The sequence below is a fragment of the Notolabrus celidotus genome, chromosome 18, assembly GCF_009762535.1.
Source record: "Notolabrus celidotus isolate fNotCel1 chromosome 18, fNotCel1.pri, whole genome shotgun sequence".
In the NCBI taxonomy this organism is placed as follows: Eukaryota; Metazoa; Chordata; class Actinopteri; order Labriformes; family Labridae; genus Notolabrus; species Notolabrus celidotus.
In genome coordinates, this window is record NC_048289.1 from 26,631,525 (window position 1) to 26,659,451 (window position 27,927).

The 27,927-nt window shown below is 41.5% G+C and overlaps 1 protein-coding gene across 4 annotated transcripts in view; it reads right to left on the reverse strand.

The window, feature by feature from the left end:
* Window positions 1-755: 755 nt before the first annotated feature.
* tanc2b (tetratricopeptide repeat, ankyrin repeat and coiled-coil containing 2b) overlaps window positions 756-27,927 on the reverse strand; it is a 242,485-nt gene continuing 215,313 nt past the window's right edge. For 3 of the 4 annotated variants that reach the window (XM_034708628.1, XM_034708626.1, XM_034708629.1), the window contains 14 exons: window positions 26,380-26,540; window positions 22,436-22,544; window positions 22,204-22,326; window positions 21,794-22,030; window positions 21,468-21,680; window positions 19,498-19,591; window positions 15,461-15,594; window positions 15,220-15,343; window positions 13,241-13,416; window positions 11,298-11,430; window positions 7,632-7,723; window positions 7,144-7,290; window positions 6,094-6,194; window positions 761-5,995 (listed from right to left, as the gene is read on the reverse strand). In XM_034708628.1, the coding sequence (XP_034564519.1) occupies window positions 3,928-5,995; window positions 6,094-6,194; window positions 7,144-7,290; window positions 7,632-7,723; window positions 11,298-11,430; window positions 13,241-13,416; window positions 15,220-15,343; window positions 15,461-15,594; window positions 19,498-19,591; window positions 21,468-21,680; window positions 21,794-22,030; window positions 22,204-22,326; window positions 22,436-22,544; window positions 26,380-26,540 (3,912 nt within the window). In that variant the 3' untranslated portion in view covers window positions 761-3,927. Of the gene's footprint in view, window positions 5,996-6,093; window positions 6,195-7,143; window positions 7,291-7,631; window positions 7,724-11,297; window positions 11,431-13,240; window positions 13,417-15,219; window positions 15,344-15,460; window positions 15,595-19,497; window positions 19,592-21,467; window positions 21,681-21,793; window positions 22,031-22,203; window positions 22,327-22,435; window positions 22,545-26,379; window positions 26,541-27,927 lie in introns of all 4 variants that reach the window. The other variant, XM_034708630.1, reaches the window with a different exon arrangement.

The following is a 27,927-nucleotide window of genomic DNA, read 5'->3' on the forward strand; positions in this document are numbered from 1 at the left end:
CAGCACCACCTGTTGGTCAAAGTGAGGCTCAGACCTGAGTTGAAAAGGTCAACAGATGCATGTGTTTTATCTGAACAATGAAATGTAACTTAAAGCAACATATGGAGCTGTTTTGAGTTTGTTCTCCTGTGTCGTGAGCGAAATATGAAGCCCATGAGGAAGTGTTATAAGCTGCAGTTCATCGAGCGTCCACTAGAGGCTAGCTGCAGAAACACAGGAAACCACAAACACACCTATTCAAAAGAGATGATCTTTACAGCAGAAATAAACATGTTTACAGCCTGGTTAAAAAACAGTTTAGGTTTGAATGAGGGGGTGAATTTGTTTATAACTCTATTTTTGAAGATATGAAACTTACGAGTTTTGCCCACATAAGGGCATGGCTGACTTGATTGACAGGCGGGCCCCCTGTAGCTTCTAGCAATAAGGCTAGAGGCCCACCTCTTTACCTCATACTAGCTTGGACGAAGTTAGGTTGAGTTCAGCGTTTCCAATATGGCACCCACTGAAGATTGGCTTCAAAACAGCTGGGTGACGTCAAGGACACTACGTCCATTTATCATACAGTCTATGGTCAGGAGTTGTTTTGTGGACACATTAAACCCTAAGCTGAACTAACTTTTGAGTTTCTGTCCGTTAACTTCACTAAAATGAATGACTGACATGCAGGGCGTGTTTCAGATGTAACCATTTATAAATATGTTCTTTTTTTTCCAATACATATGTTCGACTGTACAGATTACAATCAGTTATCATGAGATAAAAACACATTCTTTTTTATTGTTTTTAATTAAACTTTTTATCACAGCGATCTGAAAGCTCACATTTACAGACAAGAGAACTCTGCTCAGCAAGCAAACACATTAAAAGAAAAGAAAAGAACCTTTCGCTTTTCGCCCGGTGAGGTTTGAAGGAAAACGATAAGGATAGTTCAGGGCTAGCAGTCTCCTTATCATCGGATCACACACACCAGAGCCAGAACACTGCTATACATGTTTCTGCTTGAGCTCATGGAAAGAATAGAACATGCATCAGACTATTTACAGCAAACTAATATACACACACAGCTTAAAACCATACACCCTCTGGATTAAATTAAGTATAGTACAGTTTATACCTTCATTTCTGTAAAGATAAGCAGGGCATCTCTCTGGGAGCAGGTGAAACAGGAGGGTTTATCGCTCTTTAGATATTCTTTAGCAGAGAAATCAAAATAAAATGTTACAGACAAATGGTCCATAACTCTCCCCACATATACAAACAACTTGAATACTCTCATTTTTCCACTTTCTATAACATCCAAACTCAAAATATGGAGCTTCTTAGGACTGAACCTTTATTTTTTTGCAGTAGATTTGACTTTATTTTAACATGTGTGCAAGACCAGTGGATTAGACTGGTTAATTTAGAGTTAAAGTACTTATATGGATATTTTTTTATGATGTAGAATAATTAAATATGATCTATTGAACCCGCGTTGGACTGAGAGGAATATCTTGAGTCAGTATTTACATCTTGTGCTAGAAAGTCTATACATCTTCACCAGTTGAAAAACATTGTTTGCTCTTCATATTGTCATTCATCACTGCTTTTTGTAAATCATAGATTATTATGTCTCATGATAGTCTATCACCGGTCAGAGCTCTGACTGATCACACACCCACTTTCTCCAGATTCAACAATCGTAACAACAAAAGTAAGTAAAAATACATAAAGTGCACCCTTAGTTAAGAACTTAACAGGCATTTTTAGTGCAGAAGTGGAGGAATCAAAATGCATTGTGGGTAAAAAGAAAGGACACAAAATAAAGCAGGAGAAAGGGTGACGTCTGTAACAGTGGTCGTGTATGCATTTGCTTGCTTTTAATGGCTGAGCACTGTCCATGTTAATCCATCACGCCTCCCTCTGAGGAACATACAGTGTCTCTGTGTACGAAGGAGGGACAAAGACCAACTTTGATCCACAATCACCGACCATGTTGTTTTATAATCACTGAACCAGTCATTCACTTTGAGATGACTTCACACTGAAGCAAAAGAAACTGTTACAGATGAGTGAACGCCTTAATGCTTACTGCAGCAATCTGTCTTTAAAGGAAGCTCTGCAGAACCACAAGCTTCTCAAAAACTACAGCAACTCGTGCTCTAACTTTGTATATTTAAATTCTGTATTCAAGCAGATTGATAAGCGCTCAATGATGTCCACTAACGGGGAGTTTGAACCGCAAAGATGAGGCAGAGACTGGTTGAATATGAGTAAATCAACACATTAGATGCAGACCAGTTGTAGTGACTGTGTGCGATAATTTTAACAGCAGCTTAAAGCTCAAGTCTTAAAAAGTGCACACATGCACTCAGTGTTTTATTCCCCTTCTTCTAAGCTCTACAGGATGAGCAGCGTCAGACGGGAACAGGAACATTTTTTACCCATTTTGGGATAAAGTACTAAAATACATCAGGAAGTCTAAAGGTTTAAAGAACAGACATCACCAAGACTTTCCCTATGTCTGATATTTCAAATGATGACGTTGTAGTGATGAAGGTAGAAGGTGTCACAGCTGCCTGATTGATAACATAACTAAAAAGGATTATACTGACTGTATCTTCAAATAAGAACTTTGTGCACCCCCTGACACTCTTTGTAAGATTTATAATTGTACGTGTGCTTCTAAAGTTGGAGCACAAAATAATGTGTACCCTAATTAATCATAGGAAGTTCATGCCGAACTATTTGGTTATTAATCACTAATTTTCAAACTAAATTTTGAACAAGATCTTCTTGTTTCTTCTCTTTTGTGAGGCCTTACATCTTTACATCACTGTGCATAGAATACTTTCAGATTTAAACTAATAGTTGGATAAAAAAAAGTAAAAAATGACATTCAAAGATGTCACCGTGGGACACTCTGCTGGGTTTATTTTATTATAGCTGCACAGTGGTGCAGTGGTAAGCGCTGCTGCCTTGCATCAAGAAGGCTCCTGGTTCAAACCCCACCTCTGTGTGACACTTCATGTTCTCTCCGTGCATGCGTGGGCTCCCTCAGGGTGCCACAGCTTCCTCCAAGCAGTCTGAAAAACACGCTAGTTAGGTCAACCCCAAATAGGATGAGCGGTGTGGATAAAGGATGGATGGATAGTTTACTCTAAAACATCAATGAAATCAGGAAAAGAAAGGGAGTGCAGCATTGAAAGCGTTTTTTTTTGCATTAAATCACAACACAGTCTGATTCATTTTGACACAGCAGAGGTAATTATTCCATTCAAAGTTGGTCGATGTCCCTCACTCCTCACCCTGATCAGTTTTCACATCCATATGACACAAAGGCAGGGTTAACAGAATACAATTCAAACGCAAACTATGTTTTGTCTCATTTCTATGTACAATATATAACTTAATTATAAATATTGTCATTTTTCTCTAAGTACTGAGTTGTTGAGCTGTTTGTATTTTCTGAGCAATGTACAGTATTGAACATATAATATTGTATTACATAGAATAGAGCCTACAAGCAACCTTGGTTAAGAGCACACTTTGAAAGAACAGAAGATGGATACAGAGTCCACGAGTAGAGTCCGATGATGACTGTCTGTCCCACCTGTTGTGTTCACCTGTGGGAGCTTTGTGCCTCGCAACGTTCTTGGAAGTGCACTGGTCTTTGATTCAGAACGTAGGAACCCTCTGTTCTCCTCCCTGTGTGCAGAGTATGATAATGAAATAATGGTTCTCTTTGTTTATGTTTTCAGATAATGTCTAATACCCTAAGTGATTGTGTGTGCCGGCTGTGTGGTCTCTCTCTCTCCCTGGATCCGTCTCTCTTGAGTTCTTTGAGATGAGTTTGTCTGTGTCACACACAGGTTGAGCTAATATATTTTCTCTTTTCACTCTTAACAACAAACTGAGTCCAACCGACCAATCACAGGCCGGCCATCACACATTCGACTCCACAAATGGTCTCTTTGGTTTGATGGGGGAGGTGGGGCCTTGGGTCCGGGAGTCACGTGAAAGCTGGCGGTACATGTTGTCCTGGTAGGCCTGTGCCACGGGCAGAGTCCTTGCCACCTTCACGTCCGGGTACGTGGGCACCTGGCTGACGCGCTCCATGACGTCCCCTCCGCCGCGGGAGCCGTTGGCCAGCTTGCCCAGCGAGGGGGGCTGGGTTTGGGTGTAGTAGTCCTCTTCCAACAGGTGTCCATTTTGGGCGTTGTTTGTCTTGTTGTAGTAGGCGATGTTGCCCAGCGAGGCGGGGGGGCTGTAGGTGGAGCCTTGCTGGACCAGCTGGCCGGGGGAGGTGGGGCTGATGGCGGAGTCCATGGACGTCATGCCCCTGGACCGCGTGGGCTGGTGCAAGTACTGCTGAGTCCGCGCTGTCTTGTCGATGATGCCCATGAACGGGGTGTTCCTGGAACGGGTCTCGCCTTGATACAACCCACCGCCGCCCTGGGAGGGAGAGATGGGGGAGATGTCATCACAGGAGCGCTCATACGTAGCCTGCAGGGGGATCTCCATCTGCTGAATGGACGAGGACGGCCTGAAGCCCGGCGCTAGATTCGTGGTGGATCCAGTTGAGATGTTGTTACTAGAAGGAGAGAATCGAAGGCCGACGCTCTGAGAGTGGATGAGGGGCCGGGGGGTGGGCACGTGCTGCTTCATCTCAGTAGTGTTGGCACTGACGGGACGCCGCACCATATGGGGGATTTCAGGAGAACCCAGCTGGCAGGGGGGCATGGCGTTGGCGCGTTCCAGCACATGTTCAGAGACAGGGTAGTAGGCGGCTGACTGGCTGCGGCTGATCTGAGGGGTCTGGCTGTAACGGATGCCCCCCGGGCCCCCGCTGCTGGCGCGGTAGGCAGAGGAGGGGCGCTGGGGTAACTCGTCCTTCAACAGGCTCGACTCCATAACCCCTCCTCGGCCGCCGTGCTGACAGAGGGCCCCAGAGCTGAGGCTAGCCTGGGGCATAGACCGCCCATCCAAGGAGGGCTGGTACACCAAACGGCTCTCCACGTCCACGGATCCTCCCTGGTAGCGCCCACCCATTGAGTGCCCCATCTGGCCCCCGTACATGCTGTTACTCATCACGCTGCTGGGCTGGTTCGTGCGCACGATCTGGGCTATAGACGGCTGCAGACGGAGGCCCTGGGCTTGGTGGTGCTGCGAGGACAGAGAGGGTTGTGAGCTGAGCTGGAACGATCGCTGGCTGCTCATCTTGGACAGAGGGGACTTGGGTCTACCTGGGTGCTGCTCAGTCTGGTAGCGCACAGGAGACCCAGACTGAGATCTGTACAGACAAACACTCTCTAACGGCGGACTGGCTCTGTACTGAGCTGCCCGACGTAAAGGGGAAGGCGGCGGGCTCTGGTGATCCATCCCCTGACCCCCAGAACCCATGGGTGGCGAACTGAAGCCGTAGGACTGCTGGTGCACGGGGGAGGTGTGAGGTGGGCTGTGGCGGTAGTGGGAGTTTTGGTGTGTCGGGGAGAGGGAGGGCGATGTTGGCTGGTATGACCCTCGAGTTGGAGAGGACATGGAGGACGAGGTGGGGTGATACTCATAGGGCTGGCCCATGGGAGAACCTCCAGTTAGGTAGATCTGGTCTGGATGTGTGGGGGACAGTGGGGGGCTCTGAATGATGGGGAGGCTGGTAGGATTGCTGAGACCCTCAGGAGGAGGCAGACACACAGACATGGCCTCTAGCTCCTGCTCCAGGTAGTCCTCGTCCTCAAACAGGTCTTGGACGGGCTCCATGTCCTCCAGTCGTGGCTCTGGGGGAGGGGGGAGAGGCATGGACAGGGACAAGGACAGGGACTCCTCGTCTTCAGGGGGAGGCGTAGGAGGAGGGGAGGGGGGAGGCTCCAGCTCTAGGTCCTGCTGCTGGATCTCCTCCTGGTTGAGCTCGTGACACTCCTCCTGTACCCTCTGGAGCAGCCGCTGGATCTCCCGGTTGTTGGGGCATTGCTGCATGGCTTCATTCAGGTCCTCTAAGGCTTCAGGAAATTGTCTGAAAATTGGAGAATCGTGGTCGATTAGAGAGGAAATACATAAACATGTGAATAAGGAGGACACTGAGAGTGAAACTAAGAGAGGTTTTCAGCGTACCTGCTGCTACGCTTGGCGCGTGCCCTGGCATAGTATGCCTCGTATGATTTTGGTTTCAGTTCTAGTGCCTTTGTAGCAAATTCCTCAGCCATCCCAAAGTCCTGCAGGGATTAAACAGAGAAGCAAACATTATAAAACAAACTACAAATCAAAACACAGAAATACTGCTTTTTATTTGCTATTATTCTGGTTTTTATTATTCATATTATTTTCATTATAATGTTTGTATATATATATATATATATATATATATATATATATAATTTTATTTAAAATATATCATTTTTATTATTTTAATCAATTGTACTTAATTTTAACTGTTTTAAAAAATACATATTTTAAACTGTTTTAAAAAATACATATTTTAAAATAATTTTATTAGTATTGTATAGTTATTTTAGGGGAATTGTTTGTCTTTTAAAATATATTTTATTTCTTCATCTTGCCTTGTGTGATTTTATTTTGCTGCCCATGTAAAACAATTTGTAACCTTGCTTTTGAAAAGTGAACTATAAATAAAAAAAATTAAAATTAATATTATCATATTTTTTATTATTATTACTGCTGATAACATGTCCTCTGTATCTTTTACTTGCTGAATGTTAAAATCTCCTGTAAGGAACTTTCAGGTTGTGTTGAATCTGGCGCCCACTTGTGGACAAACTAGAACAATTTATCTCTTTGCTGGACCTTACTCTTTTTTAATTAAGATGTGTTTTCTCACAAAAATATCTCCTGCTTTATTTGACTTGTCAGATATTTAATTCTGAATTAACCTATGGCGTAGAAAATTCTTCAAAAGTCTGTTCTGTCCATACTGTCACCTTGTCTGACGACCTGAGGCTTATTAATTAACACTAGAGATAATCAGTCTTCTCTCTCATGGTCTCATGGTCTTATTGTTCATAAAGAGTCATCAATATTGATTTAAGTCTGTTTCATTACGAGCTAAAAACTCCACAGGAGCTTTAAAAAGTTTAATATACGATCATTCTGCATCACTAATCCTTCCATCCTTGACATTTTGGCGTTTCTCTTCAGTTTACTTACGTTCATTTTCCTCCGACATCTGGACAGATTGAGGAAAAGTGATACTTTGAGTTCCCTGAACGTCTTGAGGTCCTCGCTGAAGCCTTCACGTGGAAACTTTTTGAGGGCATACTGATAACGCTGCGCTGCCTCCTTCACCTTCCCCTTCTGTCAGAGCAAACAGAAACGTCTGGTTAACATCCCTTAATGCAAAAATAAAATGCTCTTAACATTGTAAACCAGAGCCTGAAATACAGATGCTTTTATAATACATTGTTTTAGACTTGTCCTAAGTATGACCTCATTCTCAGAAAAGGAGGCTTGTTTGAAATAAAGGATCATAAAGACTTGTAAGGAGAGACTCTTAAAGTTCACATGAAACCAAATTGGATTTTAAAAATGTAGTAAATTGCATGAATTGCATTTAAAAAAAATTACGACCATAGATTAATCTTTCATTCAAATATTGAAATATGAGCATCAGATTACTGGAGAGCTTGTCGCCTCACCTTGTAGAAGCTGTCCCCCTCCTCGATGAGCTTGCTGAGTAAGATGATCATGATGTCGGGTTTGGAGGTGGCCATGGCCCATGTGGCTGGACCTGAGTGACACAGGAAGGAGCAGATGAGAAAAAACACACAGTGAGAAAGACACACAGTAATAAGAAGACGAGGAGGGAGCGACTGGGAGTCACACAACACACAACATTAATAACAGGGATGAGGACAACAGTCAAAATGAGGGATGGAGGAGTAGAGACAAGCAATCCACTGCAGAGAAAAGATAACGAGAATCTGCCCTAACACCTCAAGAACACGGGGACCTCGCTGTGGGACATCAGACCTGAGTCAAATACCTTTATCTTTAATTAGTTTAATCCTCCTGGGAGTTCTTCTGATTCGGGTGCAGAAAGAGAACGTTTTGTTCTCAAATGTTTGGAGAAGATTAACTGTGGGGATTTTCTGATAATTTGTTTTGGTCCAGGAAAACCCTGAGGAGATGTGGGATACACAGAAATTAAAAAACCTGTCATGTCTTTTTTATTCACAGACACACTTTCTGTCCTGTCGAGAAGTGCAGGTGATCAGTTCTTCTTTTTAATGCTGACTGACTCTGGGATTTAAGGTGGCTGTCGGGTCTTATTATGCACTGAAACAGAGTAGGTTATAGAGCAAAGGTTTGGGAACTTCAATCGAAATATATTTTATTAAAAGTCCAATAAAATGAATAATTGAACAATTTAAAATTGAAGTTTCCAAATGCAGAACTTTCCCTTTAAAGTCCAGAATGTGGTCATGAATGTTGCCAGAATGTGGCGATGGAGACTGTCTGACATATCCAGCCATAAATACAGAAATACATTTCTAATCACACATTTATTCAACTTCCTATAAAGCATTTTTGATTGCAATGTAGGGTTCTGAAAATGTTGGTGTGTCAATACTTTTAAATCCATGTGCTTTAAAATGATATGACATCCGTTATTGTACTGTCAATAGTATCAATAAGCACAGTGTGTTTGTATGTAGATAAATATGTATTTCCATTTATTTTTTATTACTTCTCTGCATTTATTTTGTCATTTACAATTATTTTTCAACCAAAATTGTCTTTTGTTTTCTATTAATCTATATCTGTTTATTTTATTCATTTTATTTTTAATATCAATTTTATTTAACTTAATTTCACATGTCTGAGCCCCTGTTTGATTGTATTTGTTTTGTTTTGTTGATACATTTAAAAAGTTACAAATACAATATTAAAAAAATAATAATAATAATAATAAAAAGCACAAAAGGTTATGAAAAAAAAAACTACACTCATATTTTCAACCAGAGGCTGTCACGAGTGAATAAAGGAGAGCACTAGTGAGCATTTGAGGTCGTTTGACATCAAGATAAAGTTTAAAGAGCGCAACGGAAAAGTAAACAAAGTATACTTACTGAAAAACAGGAAGCTACTTCCCGATAGTTCACAGCGGTTACGCTCTTAAGAACTTATAAACAGGTCGAACCTTCCACACAAACGTGCAGGAAGGTGCAGGATTTATTTGCTTGCAGCTGAAGTTGCACTTCTTCCTGTCTGCAGCGTGTGTCTCTGCTCTGCCCTCTGTCACAGCCCTTACACTGCTAACTGTTGCCATTCAAAGGTCAGCTAATACTGAGGTTTGTTAGGTGCTTTTAACATCTAATGAAGAATAAGCTACGTTTATGTCTGTTGCACAAAGTCTGAGAATGAAGGAAAAGTCAAAACTAACAAAACTAAGCATCTTGCATGCTTTGGTGTTAATTTTATGTTGCAGTGGTGGAGGCATCATTATTGTCTAAATTTTACTGAATTGAAATTGAGAATTCTGGTATCCTGAGCACTCAAATGCAGTCTTTGGTTTTGCTCTACGATATACATTATATTCTTTGATTTTCATTGCATTTAGTTTTGCTCAAACCTTTTCTGTATCATTGCATAAAAAAGACTCAAAAGTGACTTCAAAGGGACGACTGAACATAGCACAGAAGCAGGAAAAAAAAAAGACTCCATTCCTGCATAATGCTATACAAACCATAAATTACCCAGAATCCCCCAGACTGAAACTTCTGTCTTTTCTGTATCTGCCCAACAGCAATCCTTGACAAACGTACACACACCACAGAGATGAACAGGAGGGGGATCTTGCACAGGGAGACAAGGGAGCAGGTACAATTAACAGAAAGAGGCAAGCAGGAGGGAGATAACAGAGCTCTGCAGGCGCTAGCTGTCCTCTGAGCTGGTGGTGGGGGGGTGCTGGAGGTAGAGGAGGTGGATTGTGGGGGGTAGGAATGCTGCTGACTGGCCTAGCTGACAGTGAGGAAACGTCTGGAAGATGAACGATGCACAGCGCAGAGGTTTTTGGCCTCAGTCTGTGGTGGCAGTGGCACAGAGGAATTACAAATACATGCATTTTTTTTTTTCCTGCTAAATCACGACCACGCAAAGTGTCACTGAGGGCTCCCCCGACATGCATCTGTGGGATGGAGAGTCGACACCTCGATACGACGTCACAGGCTGGAGGCCGGGCATGCTGTCATTAACCACTTGGACGTTAGCTACTACCTCTAGGGAAATCCCGACTGCATCACTGTCAGTGCTAATACCTCTTGCATGTTATTTATTTGTCAGTTTGAGAAGGTTTTTGGGAAGCTAAGCTGGCCTGCCGACACTAAGGACGACACAGACAACACAGAGAGAGGAGATAGAGCTGTCAAAATGCCTGGTGGGGTGAGAAGTCGACAGCCTTGGCTTTACCTCGGGGCCGACTGGGCAGCGTCTGACATCCTGGGGCCGGAGAGAGAGGCGGGGGATATTGGGTGAGGAGGGGAGGGGGAAAAAGGAGGAGGAGGAAGGAGGAGGTTATGAGCAAGGAAAGGAGTGTTAGTGGGAGGGAGGGAAGGGGGCAGAGTTGCCAGAGAAAACAGCGAGAAGGTGAAAGAGGTAGAGAGGTGATGGCATCGGTGGTGGAGGAGGAGGAGAAGTGAGAAAAAAGGAACACAAAAAAGCAGCAGTGAGAAGCGGAGATAAGTGCCTGAGCAAAATAAGGAGAAAAAACAGAAAACAGGTACCAAAAAGAAACACTGCAAGCGCTAATAACAACCTGTCTCTGAGCAACAACCGCAGAAGAACAGAGAAAGAGCGTATGTTCGGGAGAGAAATCGGGAGAAAGACGAACAGGCGCTGACAGAACATGACAGAGAGAGAGAGAGAAAGCAAAAACAACACAGAGGCAACCGTAGTACAATAAAAAGAAACACACATCAGAGCCAGAAATAGCCGAGGAGAGGCAGCACGATGCAGTAGTGGAGGGGGCGGGAGACATACAGTAGCAGGAAGTGGTTTTAGCTTCATGGAGACACAAACCTGAATCCATGGCTCAGTGCAGTTTAAATGCTACAGTGCTCTTAAACGACCAGCAGGAAGTGTTTACTTAAACCAAAGTGCATTTCCCATCTTTGGATTCTTTGTTCATTCATGCAGTTCATGCTCCAACTCCAATGCACAACCTTTTTCAACCACAAACTCATTTCTTATCTCACATCACAGCAGGCAAATAACCTTTTTTATCACGGCACTACAGGACACAAAGATTCTGCACAAGAAGAGGTCGAAACAGACCGCTCTGCACTCTGTCCTCACACTCTTACCTATCTTGGCTCCTTTCTTGAGCAGGGCGACCACCACCGACGTGTTCCTGCAGCCCACCGCCCTGTCCAGAGGACGCATCCCGCTGTAGTCTACGTGCTCTATCATGGCCCCGTGGTCCACCAAGAACTGGACCTGGAGAGAAGAAGAAATGAAGAGCTTTGGTTCAGACTCAAGTTAAAATCCCTCTTTCTCACATTAAGAGAAGTGAAACATTTCTAACTGGAGTTGGCTCTAAGAGGAAACTTTTGACGCCAGCTGCTGGAGCTTGACAGAGTGAAGTCGACACATTTCAGACAGTCCTAAAAAGATGAAAGACTCCTGCTTAACATGTTTCTAGACTTCAGAAGACTCAAGAGCGTCCACATGTCTGAGCCGGTCACACATTGCTCCAGTTGTTATAAGTCGGTGTAACCGGACACAGCCTACAAACAACTCCCTCCATTTCTACATCAAAATACTGACAATACGAGATTCACTCTGTCCTCTGTGCTCAATTATGTCTCTGTGTAGGAGAGAATTAAAGCATTAAGGCTTTGTTAAGTGGAGCTACATCCCATCATGTGCAGTGTTGATGTGAAATGCTCATAATGAGAGGAGCTGGAGATATTGAGACTTTTAAACATAAACTAAAAACTTATTTATTCAATCTGGCTTTTATGTGGGGTTTAAAAAATGTATGACTGGGCCTAGCGGTCTAAGCGCCCCACGTATAGAGGCCACAGTCCTCGTTGCACAGGTCACCGGTTCGACTCCTGGCCGGTTGACCATTTGCTGCATGTCCTCCCCAACTCTCTACTCCCCACATTTCCTGTCTCTCTCCAGCTGTCCTATCATTAAAGGCAAAAATGCCCAAAAACATAAAAAACATTTTTATGACTTACTTTTAACTATTATATTGATTTTAATGTTGGTTTATTATTTTATCAATTTTAACTGTTTATTTTCTATTTATTAATTCATTTTCTAAATGTATCTACTCATTTTTATTGGCATTTTTAGCCTCAATTTTATTTCCAACTCTTATCCTTACCCTTTTTTAATTCATTTATTTTAACTATTTAAATTCTTAATACTAATTTGATGCTTTAACTAATTTTAATTAAACATATTTTATTGTTGTTGGTGTGCATTAGTCTCTATTTTAAAATCCATTTTTGTGTTTTAATATGTCTTGCCGTTATTTTATTTCTGTTTCTTTCTTGTTTTTGATCGTTGTAAAGCTCTTTGGCTTACACTTGATTTGTATGAAAGTCGTATATAAATAAAGCTTGATTGATTGAATGATCATTTCACCACTAACATAAGCAATTCATAAAAATTGAATTTTAGACACATTGATGATGTACTTTCTGTTTATATGTACCTTGATCACTTCACTCATTTTGATCTCTTTACATGGTTTGCCTTTGTTAGTTTGATCACCATCCACTTGGATCCTGCTCCAATATATTTTATTTTATATTTCCAGTCTTTTTGCACTCTTTTCCGTTGTGCAGCTATTTCACTGACTTGTTTTTAAATCATATTTTACTGTTGTTTGTATTTTCTTCAGCTCTTTTTCTTTGTACACTTCTTTCTACCAAGTCCAGTTGCCTTTTCGGATGAAGCTTTAAATTTTACACTTCTTTTTTTGTTCTGTTGTTTTTCTATCACTGCTCTACGGCCTTTAAATTCCCCCTGAGGATGAATAAAGTTTTTTAAATTATGTTGAATTAATTGTATTTCAGCTGTTTGAAAAATCAGTTCTTGGACTTTTTCTACTTCATTGAAATAAAAGAGCTCACTGGGATCTTTCCTCCTTCAGCAGAGAAAAAAAAAGAGCAACAGAAGCGATCTTCACAGTGAAGGTCAAGCATCCAAAGGTAGTAACAATTCACAAAGCACAGTTTTGAGTGTAAGAAGACTCCAGTTTTTTTTTCTTTGTTAGGATTCTGTTACTCACCACTTCAGAGTCGCCGTAGAAGGCAGCCAGGTCGAGGGGCGTGCGTCCGTTCTTGTCAGCGTGGTCGGTGGCCGCTCCGCTCTCCACCAGGCAGCGGACGACGGGTAAGTGACCTTTCAGACAGGCCCAGCTCAGAGCGGTCAGACCCTCTTTGTCCATCAGAGACAGAGAGGCTCCTGGGAAAACAGAGTCACGTCGATGAGACTACTTTCATACCACTAAGTAGGCTCCATCTGCATCCTGCTTCATCACTAACTGCTGAGATGGCTTTTTAAAATCTGTGGCTGATTTAATTTGTCTGTAATTATTGTAAACAAACATTGAAAACATTGTAATTATGCTGATTTCTTTTGGTTTACTGTTTGTTGGATTTCATATAAAATATTTGCAGTTTTCAGGAGTTAAAAAAAACTCAAATACTTGTGTTCCTCGCTGTCACATGATTTATTTCAGACAGTTAAACTATAATTTTCTATTTCTCAGCATTCACTAAGAGAGCTTTTCTCAGTGGCTCTGTGGACACATCAAATCTGACTCTGCTGCACATCTGTCAGGTCTGACTCTTTGTTTGCACCCATTCCAAACAGAGAAAAACTCACACGAATTGCTGTCAAGAAACCCTGAGTGCAGCGGCGGAGTGATTGGAGTTAAGAAGACGTGTTTAACAGAGCAATTCAAAAAGACGCGTGCAGAAATCTCATCTTTCCCTCAAACTGACCATCCACTGTCACTTTGATTTATTTAATGCTTTTTCTTCATCGCTGTCAGGCTCGGAGTAACCAAGGTTTAGGAATGTGTTTCCTTGATTTATTCTGTAGTCTGTTTTTTAATTCAAGCACAGAAAATGTCCTCTTCTGTTCTTCAGAAACTTTCATTTCATTTGGTTTTATTTGTCACAAAGATGTTCTTTTTTTATGGACATGCATGAAGCTCTAACTGAGACATACTTCCTTTAAACATCAGTAATCCTTGAGCAATAGTTTTACATGGTTGCAGCACACATTTTAAAATCAGATTTAAGGATTTTTAAGTACAAAAGAATAAAAAAAAATACAGTTTTTGCATTGGAGAAAAAAACATCAATTCACACAGGTGTGGCATTTTAACTAGATCCTCCAAGTAAGAGCTTTTTTGCACATCTTGCAAATCACCTGATTACCCTTATTTGGCCCTACTAACTTCTTCCCATGTGTTCATCCTGAAGCTAGTTATTCTTGAACTTGAATTTCTCCATCTTCTTCTCTTTCTCTTCCCCATTTTTGTGAACGGATTTATAATATGCTGCTCTAAATGCTGCTAGGCTGTGAATTGTCACCTGACCAAGCAAATCCACATAAAATATATATTTTTTAAATATTAAAAGATTAAACTACTTAAGACATTTTATGACCTTTAATTTCCCAAATCTAATAGAAGACTTTTTGAGGATCAGCTGGAAATAGGGCTGGGCGATAAATCAGTTTTATTAATTAGTTTAAATTTGTGGTTCAGGATGTTTTTTGGGAATTAAAATCAAATGTTTCTCCTTAACTTCCTTTGCCGCTCCCCTTAGGCTCTCAGTTCAGACCCTCCCCTCAAGTTTACCTCCTACAGAGATGCCCTTCACAACAACATGGCTGCTAGGGTTACTGAGGAGTTTGGTCCCAAATTAAAGGCACAGTTGGTTATGCGGCGTTATAGACCTTGAGCATCCCACAGTCCACTGCAAATTTTTGTCAAAGGCTGTTGCAGCTAAAAGTAGCAGCGTGACCAGTTTATGTCAACACCTTTAACCAAAGCATGAAACCCAGTGGGAGAAATGTGTCCCACTAGGAGACCCCCACAGCCCTCAAACACCGGCTGAAAAGCAGCTAACTTTAGAGGAATAAATTCACATTGCATCACGAAAAATAAACTCTAATAAAAACGTGTGAAGAGATTAGAGATGATATTTTTTGGCCACATCGCCCAGCCCTAGCAGGACTGTTTCAGTCTCTTACCTTGAGCTAGTAAAAACTCAACCGTGCCCAGGTGTCCCTCTGAGGCGGCCATCATTAGAGGAGTTCGACCCTGTTTGTCAGGCAGGTTGACATCTGCGCCATGTGTGAGAAGCAGATCCACAATCTGGAACACACAAACACAGAAACCACGTCATCAGATACTGTAAGTGTTTTTCTTCTCTTATGTTTTATCATAACTGCAAAAAAGTCTAAAAACTCAAAGGCTCAGCTGACTGCTCACCTGCCAGTGTCCCTGCCGCACTGCGCTGAACAGCGGGACGATGCCTCTCCTGTTGGGCTGAGCCACGGCAGCTCCCTGCTCCAGTAACAGACGACAGACCTCCAGCTTCCCCCGACCAGAGGCGGCGGTCAGAGCTGAGCACACAAAGAGTACGGCATGAGAGGAGGGGAAGTAAGGTAACTGTAGAAATCAGACTTATGCTCTCTTATTGGAGGAGGCGAGAGTGTCACCTGAGGTCATTATTAAAGCATTAAGAAGTGATGTTTTCGGCCACCTGGGGGCAGTGGAACCACTATTAAATTAAAACATTGACTTATTGTCACAGCTTAACTTAAGATGGTTAACTTTTTCTCTTCCAGCAGTAACAGGGGGAGAGTTATGATTCATTGGGAGGTTTTTGTGATGAATTCTGAAAGTCCAATATTCAACTTTCAGCTCTGCGTCCACCTCCACAGGGGAATATGTGTCTCTAAATACCCACTGCTAGTTGCTAACTGTTTCCACTTTGCAGGTTGTGGACCTATCTGCAGCAGGAAGACTCTATGGGGGCAGGTTGATGAATTTCCACAGTGACGTGGAGGCGCAGACGGCTTCATGATTATCTGTAACTCACCATGAAGCTCCCTAAAGTTAAGAGGAGCGGCAGATTTGGGTGATAACTCTCAGTGGGTTCGTGGCTCTCCTTTCATATCGTCAAATAAAAATATTAGAAGTTAAATAATCCATGCCCTGTGGGGAAACACAGCATTTCTGGGAATCATATTCAATTCTTGCTTGAAGAGAAGAGCAGGGATGGAGAGAGAAGAAGGGGAAGAGAAGCGATACCCTTGAGAGTTTGTGTTGGAGCAAAGGCCTTTGAAAAGACATCTGCTCAAATGTAATGATTATAATTGGAATAATTTAAGCAGAATGAAAAAGTCTCCTTTAAGTGGAGGAGCAGAAGCCCCGCAGGGATGACCCCAATTTCAACTTTAGCCCGACCCAAACTCCATTTTTCAGGCTAATACTGATGAGATTAGATTCTCTCTTTTTAAAAAATCTGCAATCAAACTTCAAATTTTCTTTTTTGGATGAGCATGACGTTCGATTTGTTCTTGTGTAATTCAAACAGCACACATCTCAAATTCCACACCTGATATTCATCCTCTGAGCACAGACTGTTATATGACCAACAGAGAACAGGGACAGGACACAGATGTGATCCATCATGGTGATCCTTTCTACCTTTTAATACAAACTTAGGCTGTTTCCGAAATCGCCTACTATACTAGAAGTACGTACTGATTTGTCCAAAATTCAGTATGTAGTAAGTAGTATGTGAACGAGAGCAAATTCTGCAGTATGCCAAAACTCCCCGGATGTCTACTGATTCGGGAAAATATCTCAGCATGCATCAGACCAGTCTTCCTCGCGTACTGTTTCCCACAATGCACAGCGCTCGTTCTGCTTTTTCTTTTTCCTTATTTTTTGACGGGGGGAAATTCGTTTTTGGGTGCTTTGAAAGTTATCAAATTACATATAAACCACTTCCTAACTTTTTAAATCATAAATGGATGCTAAATAAGCATTTTATTTATCGGCTTCGCCGTTGTTTACTTCCGCTTTCCGAAACCGGAAATCGAGCGACGTCTGGCCCAGCATGCTGCATGACAGATCGGACAGAACAGTCATACTACATACTAAATTCTAACGCAGAAATGTAGTAGGCAATACCTACTGCCTAATACATTAGTAAGTAGTATGTAGCAGGCCATTTCGGAAACAGCCATAGACTCCAGATATGTCTGTCTGACATCCTCTTTTTACTTCTGATGGTTCAGCTTGATCTTATTTCAGTCAGTCGACTCACGTTTTAAAAGTCTGAAGTGTTCGTTGCAGCAGAAGAACATCATTTGTGTTTTGGGATCAGCAAAACTGACCTGTTGAGTTTCTTGATATAAGAATAAAGTCTTAATTCAAGGAGTTTAACAATAGATATTTCTTGGGTGCCGTTAGCCTAGAGGTCTAAGCACGCACCTCAAATACAAAGGCTACAGACCTCATCAGAGCGGTCTCTACATTTTGCTGCATGTCTTCCCCCTCTCTCTACTCCCCACCTTTCCTGTCTCTCTTCAGCTTTCCTGTCCAATAAAGGCAAAAATGGCAAAAAAAAATGATAACTTCAAATAAAAAATTATGAAAAATAAAAAATGTGTTTTACATTGGCAGAGTTTTTTAATCATACCAAGTGAAATCAGGCCTTATTTTTTAGGCTTGTAATGTCTTAAAATAAGATATTTCTGACCTATACTGGCTCTACTAATGCAAGAGTGATGTTTAAATCAGGGGCAGACCAAGGTCATGCATTATTTTTTCCTGGGTTTGACTTTGCACCTGTACTTTGACATGTGATATATTTGAGTGGATCATAATTTTTTTCTTTATGATTACAAATTCTAACTTTGATGTTCATTTCTCCTCTGTTTTTATGCACATTTATTTTCATACTTGTTTGTCTATGTGTACTATTGTTTATAGCAATATTCTTTGGAGTGGACATTTTGGTTTATTTTATATCTGTTATCTATTTATGCTGTATTAATGTCCGAATGTAACTATACAGCTGGAAAAATATATATATATATTTTTCACATTGTACTGTTGTTGATGAGAAATATGAATAAAAACTAAGTTAAAAAAAAAATAAAATAAGATATTTCTCTGGACAGAAATAAGAAAAACAAACATCCCTAATTTAAGTTTTTAAAGCATAATTTTTTTTTTTATACTTATATTTTCTTGTTTTTCATGTGGACCAGATCATCACAAATATACAAATTTTAAAAAACATAAAGTGGAAAGGTTTTAATTTTAATTTTTCAATCTAGCGTCCAGGTTTAAAGTTAAAAAGTAACGCTGATAATTAACAATTAACAGATGTGTGCACAGCTCTGGACAAAGAGAAATCAGACACATGCATAAATAACCCTGAAGGAAATCATTAGCATCTGATTTAAGAGACTTAACAGCAAAGCAATAAAAGCTTTTTAGTTGCTATTGAATTTTTTTGAGCACAAAGTAATATTTTAATACTGCCAAAGTAAGAAATAAAGGTCTAAATGTGTCGGTACGTGACATTCAATCCTAAAAAATGTTATTAAATTTGCTGCTGAAAATGAAAATGCTTCAAAAAGGTGATGAATACTGAAACTGTGCAACTGTTTTTTTTTTATCTTCCCGGTTACAGCAAGTTCATTCTCTGTTACTGCACATATACAACACCACTATATATCTGCAATGACTTAGCTCAGCTGATCCATCCCTCTGACTGTAGTTTCACCCTCTCTCCTCTCTGCTGGAGGAACACACTGATCTACACAGTCCAGTAAGGACGTCTCTTATGCCTCATGCCGATGTTCTGTACATACTCTCCCTCTGGCTGAATAATGTACTTTTCAGTTGACCTATCCAGTAAAACAGTGATCACAAATCATCCCCCGGATCTACTGTGATCCCTGATAAACAATGAGAGTACGGCTGAGAGAGCCAGAGTCCCCTCTTCAGCTGACAGTGAGGAGCAGCCTTTTCATCGCTGCAGCGGGGGGGAGTAACAACCCTCGCAATAAGGTTTCATCGCTTTAGGTTACAATGATACATCACATTTCTCAACAGCCTGCCCGCTACAGGGCAATCAAATGAGTCATTTCTGAGCACCCTGGATCACATTCACCCCCCCTCTCCCACCCCCTCCTCCTCTGTGTGAGCCCAGCCCTGTCTGTGCTCCAATGACACCACTGCACCGCCATCAGCATCTGACGCAGCAGCAAGCAGACACACAAGAGCGATCTCTCAGAGCCGCACTGCAGCGCTCTGCCTCTCAGAGAAACTCTCTCACTAAACACTCCACACATAAAGAACCTTCTCCTCACAGTTGGACAGTTAAGTTTACGTCCAGGGATTTCAAAAACCGTGCGAACGATTACATATTCACAGTCGTCTGTCAGAGCGGAGGGATGGATGTTATTGATGTAATGTCTGGCTCGAGTCGGTATCCCTACCTGTCTCCCCCCACAGGGTGTCGAAGTTATTGATTTGAGCTCGCTCCACCTCCTCTTCATCTTTCTCTGGCAGGTCCAGCAGGTAGGACACAATCTGATGGAGGATGAGATTGAAGATGACACAGATTAATGTTCAGGTTTAATGTCAACCCACCGGATAAAAATGTCAAACACAAATACAACCACTTGTTTCTATGATTGAGCTTTCATTTCAGTGATTCAGAGTAATTTGATGTAAAAGGCTGGATTTAAGATGATTTACAGACAGAATCAGAAGCTTCTTCAAGCGTCAGACCCGAGTCCATCAGCTGCTTGAACAAACTTGTCATTGCTTTAGACTTTTTAGAGCTGTTGTTTTCCCAAAAACAACCATCCTTACATGGATCCACCTTCCCCTTTACATCCCTCTCTACCCCTTCTTATACATCACTCTCTCATACATCCTCATCCTTCTCCTTCAAATCTTTAACATGTGACAGCATTGTTTAAAATCTAAAAGACGCGTGTGCAACCGCTGTGGCTTCACACTCTAGTTCTAATCAGAAGCTAACATTTCTGAACATTTCACTGCTGAATAACTCACATGGATCCACTTTTTCTTTGGCTACACAATAAAGAGGACTTTGCCTGCTGAATTCAAAAAATGCTGACACAACACTTTAATATAAAAAGTTAAGAAATATTGAGATAAGAAAGTTAGTCGAGCACTTTTTAGGAACGTTTTTTTTTTGCAGCAGGACGGTAAAATAAGATCAGGGTACAGAGATGTGTTGTGCTTTATGCAGAACATGTGCATTATGGGTAATCTGCAAGATATGTAGTTTTCTCTGGTGTGTGCTTCTGTTTGTTTACATGAGAACTGTTTGTTTCTTTGCTTTCCTTAGTTAGTACTCTGAATGTGTCCAAGAAAAGTTTTCCTCAGGGAACAATAAAGTGTATTATAACCAGGCTGTTAAATACTTGATTCTGATTGGTCTAAACCCAAAGTGACAGTGATGAGTTCTCAACAGCAAAAGTGACATCAGGGACAACCTGAACAAACACGTCGCATCAAATCAGTCCAGGGAATGAAATCCGACACATTTCACCTCTGCCTGCTGACACTGTGGCAAAGACGTCAGTTTCCATTAGCTTTCTAAATCCGTAAATGTTAAATAAATGTTAGTGTCTGTTTCAGGTTTTGAGGTCAGGATGTAATGACGGTAAGAGGGCACAGATGTGCGAGCAGCCTGATGAGCTACAGGAGAAGAGAGATCCTGTCCTGCAAGGGTGAGACATGATCCCTTAGTGAAACATTGGGGTCCTGCTCACCCTGTTGGAGTTCTAATTTGCAAAACCACCTGTTTACTATGCATTAATTGTATTGTGCTGTATCATATCAGTACAATACTAAAAAGTAGTAAGACAGTTCTTCATACTAGACTAGTGTGTTTATGTTTCGACTACAAACTTCCTGAAGTCTTCCTAAGAAGAGTTATGGGGCTGTGGGCATGGTCGTCCCGCCTTGGGTAGGACAACCAAATCCCTTTAAATCAGCTGACAGGAAAGTCACAGAATTATCAGGTGATCTTCAGAGGAAGAGTGCAGGAAGTTTGTAGTCAAAAAACAAACACACTGGTCTAGTAACAAGAACTGTCAGACCAAATTAACCTTTAGGTAATAATAAAAAGTAATGTATCGTGACACATAGTTTATCGTAAAATCTATATCTCTAGGGGTCGATTACAAACACTTCTAACTCAACAAAGTGAATTTGGTATCAACAGGTTAGAGTTGAGTTAGTGGTATAGATGCAGTAACAGCAGGTCCTCTTGAGATTTAGGTCCTTAATCCTTTTTCTTTAAATCTCTGTAGATGTCAAAGTTTTGCATTAAGGTAGAAGATTTCACTTAATCAAATTGGAAAGCCTGATAATCAGATTATTTAAACATCCCCCTTCCCTCCCCTCGGTCCTCCTCCCCCTCCTGTACCTCTGTGTATCCCATACTGGCAGCAGCGATGAGGGCCTGCTGGACGGCGTGGCTCTTGGTGAAGGACGCCTGTTGTTGGCTCTGTGGTGACTGCTGCAGCTGCTGCGGGCCGAGGCTCCAGTCACACTGGATGAGGAACTTCACCACCTCCATGTGACCCCGCAGGGCCGCATGAACCAGAGCACACTGGCTGTTCTTATCCAGGTGGTCCACCTGTTGACAGGGAAATTCACTACATCAGATACAGAAGCAGAGTGGCTGCTGGTTCATTACATGGAAAGAGGTTATTAAAGAAAGATTAGTCCTTTCTATTTTTCTGTACACACCTTTGCTCTCTTGCGACACAGCGCTGTCACAATGGCCATGTGACCCCCAGCTGCAGCGTAGCCCAATGGCGTGAGGCCGCTTTCAGACGGAGAGTCCACAGAGGCGCCGAACTCGAGCAGCAGAGCCACCATGTCCATGTAGCCCAGGTGAGCGTGGACACACAGAATGGGAGCGTTGTTCAGCACCTCCGTCCGGTAGTTCACGTTGGCCCCGCCCATCATCAGCAGCCGGCTCACCTGGACGCACAAATGAAGACATCAGAAGTTAATGAAGCAAATTGAAGCTTCAAATATTACAGTGTTGTACTTCAGAGAGAGGGAAATGTCTGTGAAGCCCATTTTGAGGAGTCGTCTTCATTTGAAAACCAGATCATGTTGAAATATTCTTTAAGTATGAGTCCTCTGTGTACCTTGATGTTGGGAGTGTAGAGGTTTCGTAGAGAAGAAAGTGCAGCAGAAAGGCCCTCTGTGCTGTAGGATACCCACAGGCCTTGCAAGATAGATGAGGAAACCCCGACTTTCTTGCTGAGACCCTTGAACACAGCGAGAGAGAAGATGTAAATATTCATTACAGTGGAGCCAGACTGCAGCTGTGTGTAGGCGTCCGTCTGTGTATGTGTGTGGAGACAAATAATGGTATACCTTGAAGATATGTGCTTTGAGGATGTGATGGCCCAGCTCAATCGTCTGCTGCCGGTTCAGCTTGTTCTCCTGCCGAGAGAACCAGAAGGCCAGTAGCGTGTGACCGCTCCTGCAAAGAGAATGAACACATAATGCATAAATACTTGAGACTGACTCATTGGGTCATTAGGACGTGTTACCACCTGAGCAGTAGGTGCAATCTGTTTTAATTATGAGACTGGAAATTAGACATATTGGTTGAAAATACAGTAAAACATTATGTACCTGCAACATTTCTTTTTACAGATGTAGACAGGAAAAGTGTGGGTCTTAAATGAGCAATTTGGCATTTACATTTTTAATTATTCACAGTACAGTTTACAGAAGTTACAGTTAGCCCTGGTGCCCCCATGTCCAAAAGAAACCGCGCTAAAGTGCCCTCTTGGATTTCACTGTAGTAGCTTAAACATTCAAAATTGCCTTCACAGGTGCTCTTTCAGTGGAAAATGCATGAAAAAGTGCCCTCTTGATGCCCCTTAAATGTATAAAATGTTAAAAAAAGTGCCCTCTGGATGCCCCTTAAATGTATAAAATGTTAAAAAAGTGCCCTCTGGATGCCCCTTAAATGTATAAAATGTTAAAAAAAAAGTGCCCTCTTGATGCCCCTTAAATGTATAAAATGTTAAAAAAGTGCCCTCTGGATGCCGCTTTAATGTATGAAATGTTAAGAAGTGCCCTCTGGATGATCCTTAAATGTTTAAAAAGTTAAAAAAGTGCCCTCTGGATGCCCCTTAAATGTATAAAATGTTAAAAAAAGTGCCCTCTGGATGCCCCTTAAATGTATAAAACGTTAAAAAAAAAGTGCCCTCTGGATGCCACTTAAATGCATAAAATGTTAAAAAAGTGCCCTCTGGATGCCCCTTAAATGTATAAAATGTTAAAAAAGTGCCCTCTGGATGCCCCTTAAATGTATAAAATGTTAAAAAGTGCCCTCTGGATGCCCCTTAAATGTATGAAATGTTAAAAAGTGCTCTCTGGATGCCCCTTAAATGTATGAAATGTTAAAAAGTGCCCTCTGGATGCGCCTTAAATGTATAAAATGTTAAAAAGTGCTCTCTGGATGCCCCTTAAATGTATGAAATGTTAAGAAGTGCCCTCTGGATGCGCCTTAAATGTATGAAATGTTAAAAAGTGCCCTCTGGATGCGCCTTAAATGTATAAAATGTTAAAAAGTGCCCTCTGGATGATCCCTAAATGTTTAAAAAGTTAAAAAAGTGCCCTCTGGATGCCGCTTTAATGTATGAAATGTTAAGAAGTGCCCTCTGGATGATCCTTAAATGTATAAAAAGTTAAAAAAGTTCCCTCTGGATGCCCCTTAAATGTAAAAACCATAAAAAAAAGTTCCCTCTGCTGGATGCCTTTGTAGTTATTTAAGTTTGTGTTATGTTATGTTAATTTTGTAATATAATCATAATCTATAAATAAATTTCCCCCACAATTGGTCACATAAATATTTATTGGAATGCAGGAATTAAGTGTTAGATGCTAAAATGTTTCTGGGGAGTACAGTGGTTTAAAAGGAGGTGCCCTTGTTCCTGTTTTCACCCCTGCCCCTCAAACAGCCTGTGTACCTCACTGTCAAGCAATACTAGTTCTTGTCTCACTGTGTTAGGATTCTATGTTCCACAACTACCTGCTAACACACATTATCCCTTACCTAAACCTTGATATGATACGTAAAATACTTAAAGATGAAACAATATGATAAGGTGGAAACAAAAAAAACGAACTCCAGAGCACAAAAACTCTGCTCTATATTTTTATTCCATGTGACATCAAAAACATATTCAGGAGTTTTAGTACAAAATAAAAAAAAAGTTGTGTTTTTTTTTCCATTTCTCCATAAAGCACTCGCTGATAAAGTGACCGGTGGTTGATTAGTAATGCCTGCTAAGAGGGCCACTGAAGAGCAATGAGGGCCTCTTCACAGGCATTACTAATCAACCAATGCGCACACAACCGATCAAACGTCAGCTAAGCTTCATGTTCTTAACAGTTATAGGTGATTTTAGATTTAGGATTTGTTAATATTAGCCTTTAATGACTCCCCTTCACTTCGCTTTAATGTCACGTGATGGAGAGCTAACAAGCATGACGTCAGAAGAGCTAAAGGGAGAAGATGAGGGATTTCTTTTGTAGGATGGAGGAGGGACAGAGAGCCAGGAGACCAAATTTTAAAATCCTGTCCCCAGGATTGAAGGTGTGAAGCCCCATGGTGGTGTCAATAAAAGACAATACAATGTCTATATTATAGTTGTGGTGCCAAAGATCTACCAAGTAATAAAGTCCATTTCAAGCCCTGACTGGGATTGTTTATGTTTTATTACCTCACTGCACACAAAGCTGCTACAAATAAGGTCAGACCAACATTTGAGCTCCTGTTTTAAGTTAAAAAAGGCGCAGACCCCAAAATAAAACAGTTGTATTCCCTCTGAATCTCCATTCATAACAATATTTAGTGATGTGTGTCTGCAGAGATTCTGCTGTCTACCTGTAGTTTCAAGTTTTCATATTTTGGATACCTTTTACTGTCAATCAAACTCCCAGAAAACACTCAGGGGCCAAGTTTTAAAGCTTTCTCTCTGTTCTGCTCTCTGTCTGCCTGAAACAGACATAAATGTAACATGAGTGTATTTACGAGTCGACTAAAGGGCTTACAAAATGTTGGTGTTCGCTGACATGGAAGTTAGAGCAGTTTGAGATGTGTCTGGGCTTTCTGAGAGCTTCAGGTGTGACGAAGATCTCATCACTTAGTCATGCTGCTACAGGCTTAGGCTGCTGGGGGAACTGATAAACTGACACACAGGGATCCTATCTCTCCCCTCTGTCTGCCAATCACTTACTTTAACTCTTCCTGTCCCATTAAAGTCAATAACCATAGATCTTTCTGGAGTCCCTGAGCTCCCTTGTCTCGTACGTTCCTCTGGATCTCTGCAGTAGACGTTCCAGTCTCCAGCTGCTACAACTACTACTAACCATCTCATCCCTATCACCTTTCTCTAATTCTCCTCTATCCCTCTCTCCAACTCGGTCTCAGCAGATGTGTGTCTAACAAGAGTCTGGTCCTGCTGGAGGTTTCTGCCTGTTAAAGGAAGTTTGTCCTTGTCGCTGTAACTTGCTAAATGCTGCAAAGTGCTCTGCTCATGGTGGATTAAGATGAGATCAGACTGAGTCCTGTCTGTAAGAGGGGACTGGATCTGATCCTGTCTTGATGTTGGGTCTTTGTTAATAACATAACAGAGTACGGTCTAGACCTGCAATGTTTGTACAGAGTTCAGTTAACGTTTGTTGTGATTTGGCGCTGTATAAATAAAGATTGATTGATTGATTGATGACCAGGACTCTCTCTCTCTGCCTGTAAGACGGGCTGTGACTGGCAACAAGCAAGTCAGGGCATTTTGTTTCCTTAGAAACTATGAAGGTTAAAATAGCCTCATCAAACACAAACATCCTTATATCTTACATTTAAACAACAGCTGATCCTCCACTTTGCAGATTTTCATCTCTATCTTAGTTTGATATATTGAGTAAAATCCACCTGCACTTGTTGCAGATGTTCTCTGAGTCTCTGGGGTGCAGCTCAGGCGATCTGCAAAACCTGTTTTTTTCCAGACAAGCGTGTTTTCATTTGAGGGACTTTTTCATCTTGTATTTGTAGTCTGAACCCTCACTTGTGTTGCCAACTAACAAGAAAACTACTTAACAATAATTAAGACTGCATCCTGACTCATTAGTGCAGAGGATGCTGTGGAGTAAGAAACATTTGATCGTGTTTTGGCCGACTTGATACTGAAGGGTTTTTTAATTAATTTGAGTTTGGGGTTGAAGAAAAGCAGCAGAGCATTTTATAACATTTTAAATCAACACTGATCGTACATTAAACATCCTCCTCAACAACTCCTCACCTCGGATCGCAGAGGAACTTCGTCTTTTCTCCTTCCTCTCTCCAGATGAGCCACTCTCTGAAGGACGGGTGCACAAACATCCTGGTGCCGTCCCTCCTCTTCACCAGGAAGACTGACAGGTTGTCTACCCGTTGCTGGAAATCCTCCCAGTCCAGTGTGCCCTGCGGCGGCAGACAGAGACGTTATTTGTTGTTCAGAGCTCGCTGGTTTTTGATGAAATCATCTCAGCAGCACAGAGAAACTCATATTGGATGTTGTGTCTCTGCACTAATGGAGAAAATGTTTGATATTTATAAAATGTATGAACACATAAAGAATCTGGCACACTCTGACTGATTGAACAACATCTCAGTGCAAAAATAATCGTCTCACTTCTGGTCTTCAAAAACAAATTAGACATGCTCGTATTTATCCTCTTCAGTGCATAAAAATCAAGATGCCATTTCAATCAGTTTGAAACTTTAGAAACTCTGAAATATGCATGACTAAACGAGCAATAATCATCCAGTTTACCACCCGTATCAAAGTTAATTTGAATTCAAAGTTTCACTCAAAACTGATTTCATGAGCTTCATTAGGACGGGGGGGATGTGGTTTGATCAAATTTAAACGACACGACAACCAGCTGTCTGCAGAGTCTCAGATTTGACCTTGAAATCCGTTATATCTTATAAAGCAGTGAGAAAAGTACAGAAAAAACAAAGAAACAACAAAGAAACACAGAGGAAAACAACTTAAAGTTCCTGTGAGTAACTTTCATTTGTGATCTTGTTTGCCTGTGCAGAACGCTCTATGCTCTCATTGGTCAACCTCGTGGAAGTTGGGGAACATATCGTAGTAAGCAGAGAGAAAAATAGAACATGCAAGACTTTCTGGTTTTGTGGGCTTGATTGTTGTTCACAACGACAAACTACAGGGGATAACACGATCAATTTCAGGGCTGACAGGTCCCAACATCCTGCATCTGCTGGCTCGGGGGATAACCGTGCTTAAAATGTGTTGTATGACAACATGAATGAGGGAAACCCTAAAATGAATCTGTGTCTCCCCAATAGGTTGGAGAGTACTGGTAGTTTAGTCATGGAACTTTCATTTTCTACACATTAGTTTTTAAATTATCTTTTATTTTAACATTAATTTTTAACACCTTTGTCAAATGGCCTTCGTCTCTGTGTTACTGCCCCTCTATTGGCCTGGTGGTCTGCAATGACTTTTTTTTTCTCCATATGTCACTGGCTTGATTTGCATAATCTTCCCGGGACTTTAGCCTATGATCAAAAAAAGTTCCTGGAAGAGCAGTTCCTGTATCTACTGGTAGAAAAGCACCTTTACTTGGGTTAGACAAAGTGCTGGAAGCAACGGTCCATTGTGTGGCTGGCCTGGCACCTTCCCATCTTTGTTCACTGTGGCCGGGTTTCAAATCCTTTTTGTTTTCCAATATTTGAATATTTCAGAGTTTTGGTCTTTTAATAAAGTTTGTGTACTAAAAGTTAAACTCTAGGTGGGGCCTCCCTTCTATCTGTTTGGGTCCCCACGTTTTGTGCCTTG